General features: G+C 63.8%; 1 protein-coding gene across 1 annotated transcript; it reads right to left on the bottom strand.

The window, feature by feature from the left end:
• Window positions 1-3,027: 3,027 nt before the first annotated feature.
• E2F1 (E2F transcription factor 1) lies at window positions 3,028-5,799 on the bottom strand (the record flags this gene model as incomplete). Its single annotated transcript, XM_079543584.1, has 7 exons — window positions 3,028-3,275; window positions 3,776-3,968; window positions 4,061-4,170; window positions 4,267-4,472; window positions 4,643-4,862; window positions 5,212-5,302; window positions 5,608-5,799. The coding sequence occupies 7 exons, from the start codon at window positions 5,797-5,799 to the stop codon at window positions 3,028-3,030; spliced, it is 1,260 nt and encodes a 419-aa protein (XP_079399710.1).
• Between the last annotated feature and the right edge of the window lie 426 nt (window positions 5,800-6,225).

Below are 6,225 nucleotides of genomic sequence, written 5' to 3'. Positions count from 1 at the left end.
CGCTCGGTGATTGGCATCTCAGACTCGCGTCTGTGATTGGCGGAGAGGAAAGAGGCGGGGCGGGGCGGTGCTGAGGGAAGCACGGAGGCGGCGGTTGCCACAGTGCCGGCGGCCGCGGGGCCGCAGTCAGCACGGCGCGGGTCCGGCAGGTTCGGGGCGGCCGCAGTGCACTTCCAGTTGGCCCAGTCAAGTCTCAGTTGGCTCCGCGTGTCCCTGGTGCAGCCTCAGTTGACTCAGTATGGCCCCAGTGTCGCAGTGAGGGTTCAGGGCAGCCCCAGTCACCCTGGTGCGGCCACAGTTGGCTCAGTACAACCTCAGAGCGGTCCCAGTGAGGCCCCAGTTCAGCCCCACTGTGGTGCCAGCGAGCCCATAATGCAGCCCCAGTTGGCTCAGTACGACCCCACTGAGGTCCCCATGCAGCCCCAGTTGCCCCACAGCAGCTCTGGGGGCCGTAGCCACAGACTGGGCACAGCCAGGATATCTGCAGGTTCTGAGGCTGCAGGGGTTCAGCAGAGGACCCCATGATGCCTCCCCTAGGTGTGGGGTCCCTTATGGACCCTCTCCTGGCTGTGCGGTCCCCTCAGCTGTGCTGCCTGGGCAGAGCAGGGCACAACAGCACAGCTGGGCACAAGTCAGTGGAGCTCCTCGTGGTGCCTCATGCATAAATGATGCCGTGCTTCAGCTCCCCACGTTGTTTGCTCTCTGCAGAAATGCAAATGGGCTTCAGAAGGTGAAGTACTGGATCCTGGCGCGATGCAGAGTGCACAGCTCCTCGGCTGTCCCATATTGGGGCAGAGCCGGGCTGCCTCCCACCCTGCTCCCTCCCACCCTGCAGGGCTGAGGGGCCACGCTCACTGCATCCCTTGTGCTTGTCAGAAATGAGAACTCCTACACGAGCTCTCAGCTCCTTCCCCAGCAATCCAAAATAGAAGCGGGGAAGCCCTTCAGCTGCACTGTGACTCATCCTCGGGACACAGCAGTTATTTTTGCAGCACAGAGCAGCCGATGCAGTGCTCTGGAGATGGGCTGCGTGGCACACGGGGACATGATCTGTCCCTGCTCTGCAAGGAGCGGGTATGCCAGGGCTCTGCTCCGTGCTGGTGGTCGTTTGCTCTCGCTCTGGGTAATGGAGGAGCTGTGCTGTTGCTATGGGTCAGCTGTTGCAGGGAAAAGCAGTGCTGCCCCCACACACTGCAGCCAGCAGCAAGGCAGGCGGGATCCCTGCCTTAAATAAAGCACGGAGCCAACACCAGGAGGGGATAAATATTCACTCTACACTTGCATGTCCGCCCAGGCTGGGTTTGGCAGCGAAGTGCCCCCAGCTGGGGTTGGTTTCTCAGCAAACATCCCTGAACCTTCACAATGGATTCCTATCTGTGCAACCTGCCACTTCCCAGGGCTCAGCCAGCCCCCAGCAGCTGCCCCTTCTGCAAGTGGGAGAGGAGGTGGCTAAGGATGCTCCGTGGCCACCAGCTTCTTCAGAACCACAGGGAAGGGGAGGGACCAGCACATGCCCAGAGGTAAAGCACCCCTTCAGCCCATGCCCAGCTCACAGCTCAGCCCCAGGAGCCACAAGGACACTGTGTCTATCTCAGTGGGGCCACATGTGGCACAGCCCCAAACTGGACTCCAAACTGCTCTAAAGCCTGAGCAAGAACAGAGGGGTTATGCAATGCAGGCTGGAGTGAAATATTTATCAGAGTTTAAACAAGTAACACGCAGGAAGCCAGGCAGAAAGAGGAGTGACGGACAAAGAGGGGAAGGAAGTGGCTCATCCCTTCCCACCAACAAGATGGGGCACAGCTGCCCTCAGCCCCACTCCAGGGCTGTCCCCACTGTTCCGACCATGTGCCACTGTCCCCAGCCCCCCAGGGACACCCCATTGTGTCCCAGCACCCATGCTGGGTGGAATACCCGCCTGGGGCTGAGGCTGTGTCACCACCCTGGGAGATGAGCACCAAAGTGCTTCCTGCAGGCTCCGAAAGCACCACCGCTGTATTTCAAGTTAAAAAAGTTAACCTCAAAGGCCTTATTTGTTTGGGTGCAGGCAGTATCTCAGCTCCCCACTGCTCGCAGCCCAGTCCCAAAGTGAAGGCCACAGTCAGTAGAAACCTTTATTAAACACGAAGCTCAGCGGAACACAAGCTTGTTAAAGGCATTAAGTGAAAGTGCGGCTCCAGCCTGGCCTGAAGGCCCCTCCATCCTCCCCACAGCCCCTTGGAGCCAGGGAGGAGGAAACAAACCCAAAATGCACTCAGCCTGAAGGACTGCACAGGAAATTAGAGAGAAAGCCTGGAGACAACATTTGGTCCTCATTGGAGCTTGGGGGTGCACATGTTCCCCATCTTCACACATCCTGGGACACCCCCAGCCCACACCATCGCTCTTCCCGCAGCCATCTGATGCATGTAAGCTCTGGGGCCAGCACACCCTGCCGGGACCCTCCTCCTGCACCACCTCCCCCCGCTCCCACTCCCGCCATCCCGGGAGAGCCCCTCACGGCATAAATAATAAATAAATACCCTGCGCTCTGCGGGCACGGTGCCACCCTGCAGAGCTGGCCCTTCCCAGCACAAGGAAACCTCCAGGCAAACCCCCACACCACCACATACCCCCCCCAACCCCTCCCGGGAAACTAAACGCTGTCCCCAGGGAACAATAAATTAATCTGATCTATACACAGGACTGCTTAAAGCTCTGCCATGGGCACCCTGTGGCTGGCCCGCAGTGGGGGGCACCCAATGGGGACCCCTTGCTCCCCAGCATCCTCCTCCTGGGACAGGAGCAGCCCCCTGTGAGGGCTCAAGCACCAAGCTGGGCTCTGTCCCATCGCGGCGTGGAGATGCCAGAAGGGAAGGAAGAAAATATTGCAGAGGGGACGGATGGAGGGGGCCCCAGAGCTGCTGCAGCACAGGGACCCAAGGAAGGCACCAGAGCCACGCCAAGGCACAGGGCACCATGTGGCTGTCCTCAGCCCTGCCCACATCTCCTTGGCAGTGGGGCAGCTTCAGAAATCAGGACAGAACCTCAGAAGTCCAAGTGCGTGAAGTCCCCAAAGTCACAGTCAAAGAGCTCACTGATGCCCTCACCATCCTCCAGGCCGAAGTGGTAATCCTGTGGCTGTGGTGGCGACAGTGCAATGAACTCATCCGCCAGGAAGCCCGACAAATCGTCCTTGCCCTGCTCCAGGAGTGTGTCCATGGAGGCCAGCGGCGACAAGCTCACGTCCTCCACGGGGCACTTGGAGGGCAGCACTGTGCCTGGCAGCAGTGCCTCTGTGGGGACAGACCATGGCTGTCAGCCCCACAGCACACACCAGAACAGCAGAATTGCTGTGCTCTGAGCCACTGAGGCCATGCGGATTGCACACAAAGCATTGGGAGAGCTCAGAAATATTCAGGCCAACCGGGCAGCATGACCCAGACCACTTGTTGAGTGGTGGGATGAAGAAGGCCAGTGTCCTTTTCTAAGCAGAAAGCTCCAGGGCTGCCTCTGCCAAGCTTGGGTAGAAGCAAAGCCGACAGCTGGGTGGATCACAGAATATCCCAATTTGGAAGGGACTCACTTATAAAGATCACTGAGTCCAGCTACTTGGCACTGCATGATGTGAGCATGGAGGCCAGGCTGCCCCTAACACACAGCCACGAGCTCAGTTCTGTGCTTCATGCAGCCCTTTTCGCTCATGCTCCTGGGACTGGAACAACAGTCATGACAGTGTCCCCGCGCCATAGCCCCGGCACTGCCCTCATCCCATTCCCATCCCCATCTTGCTCACCAGGCAGCAGCATGTTCACATCCTGGGCAGGATGCAGGAGCGGGGAGGCTCTCTGCTGCGATGAGCCAGGGGACAACTCTTCAGCAGGTGCCTTGAAGGGGCTCTTGACAGGGCTGCAGACCCCTGAGCTGTCCTCGGGGCAGAGGAACACATCGATGGGGCCCTGAGTGCTTTTCACAGAGACCTGGAAAGCCTGGGGACAAGAGGGACAGCTGGGACACGGAGTGCCAAGGCGGAGTAGTACCAAGAGCTGTGCAGACCCACGGGGGGGACTGGGAAACTCACCTCTGCCGGGTCTGAGACTTGCAGCTGGGTCTCTGGGGGTGCCTTGATAACCATCACCATTTGCTCAGAGGGATCCACGATGCTCCGGAGGTCCTGGCAGGTGACATAGGCTGCAGTGTGGTGGGTCAAGGAGCAGACACAGGGACACATTCACACACAAAACCCCAAACAGTGACTGTGGGTGCTGGTGGGGCTCCATTCCCCACACCTCTCCAGCCCAGCCCAGCCAGCCCCATCCTGGCCCCGCACCGAAGGATATTGCTGGTTGGAGGGATCCTCGGTGAGCAGCCGCAGCTGCACCGTGCACGTCTGGATGAGATCGTCCAGCTGCCGCTCGGCCGCCTGCAGATCCCGCAGCTCCTTCTCCAGCAGTCGCTGTCGGCTGGAGGCCCCCACGGCCACCTGGCTGCCCCTGGGATACACAGGGCCGTCACCCCCAGCACAAACATCCCAGTGCTGCCATCACCGCCTGACCTCAGGGCAGGACCCGGGCACCAGCACTGCTCTGAGCTTTGCCCTCCCTCCTCCACCCTACACCCAACCCCAGTGGCTCCTGTGTTTCCCCCCATCCTGGGGACATACAGCCACTGGATGTTGTTCTTGGACTTCTTGGTGATGAGCTGGATGCCCTCCAGGACATTGGTGATGTCGTAGATGCGCCTCTTCTGCACCTTCAGCACCTCGGCTGCCCAGTTGAGATCCACCACACCATCGGGGGATTGGCTGAGCAGCTCCAGGAAGCGCTTGGTGGTGAGGTTCAGAGAGGTTTCATAGCGGGATTTCTCCCCGGGAGACTTTGTCCCTGTTGGGGACAGGTGCAGGATTCAGTTGCGGGGCCCAGGACAGCCCCAGCACCAACACCGCCACACCTTGCAGGTGAGCAGCACCCCGACATCTGCTGTCTGGGGGGGAAGCTCGGGGAATGGGCGCTGCGGGGCCCCACTACTGAAATCTGACAGCGAGCAGCCAGGCAAGGCCTGACGCTCCCAGGGGGACGGCAGATGGCAGAGGTGAAGCGGGAGGTGACGCGGCCCGTCATGAACGAAGGGACCGAGCCAGCACTGCGCCCGCAGCCGGCCGAGACGGCCGCACAAGGACGGCCGCGCCCGCAGCTCCGAGCTGGCAGCACAGCGGGGAGGGCCGCGCCGTACCTTTGCCGGGGATCCGGGCCCTGCCGCGGGCCGCGGGCAGGCTCTCGGCTATGTACTGGTGATCCGTCTCCAAGTTCAGCTTCCGCTTCACCTGCGGGACAGGGCCTCCTCAGCGCGGGGAAGCGGAACGCACCGCGGCGGCAGGCCCGGCCCCGGCCTCCGGGGGCAGCCCCGTGCAGCGGCGCGGGCGCGCGGGCGGAAGGCGGTCCCGGCGGCAGCTTCCGGAGCGGCGGTTGCCCCGCGGGGCCGGGCCCTAACGCGGGGCCGGGCCCTGAGGGGGGGCCGCTCCCGCCAGCCGTCTCGCGTGGGCACTGCGCGGCCCGGCCCCGCCCGGCGGCTCGCGCCACCCCGGGAGGCCCCGCCGCCCCCCGCTCCCTCCCCCGTCCCGCGGGTTACCGGCGGGCGGCCCAGCGCGGGGCGGCGCGGCGCGGGGCCGGGACGGGAGGGCTGCGGCGTGGCGAAGAGCAGAAGGTCGGCGTCGGGGCGGCAGCCGCCCGCGGGCTCCTCGGAGGCCGAGACGATGAGGAGGTGCGGGGAGGCGCCGCCCAGCAGCGCCGCCAGCCCCGCCGCGCCGCCCGCCGTAGCCATGGCTCAGGTGACGGGCGGCGCGGGGCGCGGGGCCGCGGCCGGGGCGGGGGCGCGGCCCATGCCGGGCGCGGGGCCGCTCCGCGCCGCGCCGCCGCCGGGCTATCCCGCGCTCCGGCCCCGCGCGCCTTTGCGCGCCAAATCCTTTTTGCCGCGAAAGCGGCGCCAACCTCCCCGCGCCCTCCCATTGGCTGCGCCCTCCGCCGAGCGCCGAGGCGGGGGTGCGGGGGCGCCGTCCGATTGGTCGAGGTAGCCGGAGGGAGGGGCGCTACCGGTCGCCCATTGGTCTAGGGCGGCGGCGGCGGACGCGCTGACAGGCGGCCAATCAGAACGGCCGCGCCGAGGCAGGGGCCAATCAGGAGGCGGCTCAGGGACGCGGCCGTGGCGCCGCGTGGGTGAGGAGCGCGGCGGGGCCTTAAAGGGGCCGAG

The sequence above is a fragment of the Tetrao urogallus genome, assembly GCF_951394365.1.
Source record: "Tetrao urogallus genome assembly, chromosome: 16".
Classification (NCBI taxonomy): Eukaryota; Metazoa; Chordata; class Aves; order Galliformes; family Phasianidae; genus Tetrao; species Tetrao urogallus.
This window is presented reverse-complemented; position numbering and strand designations above follow the sequence as displayed.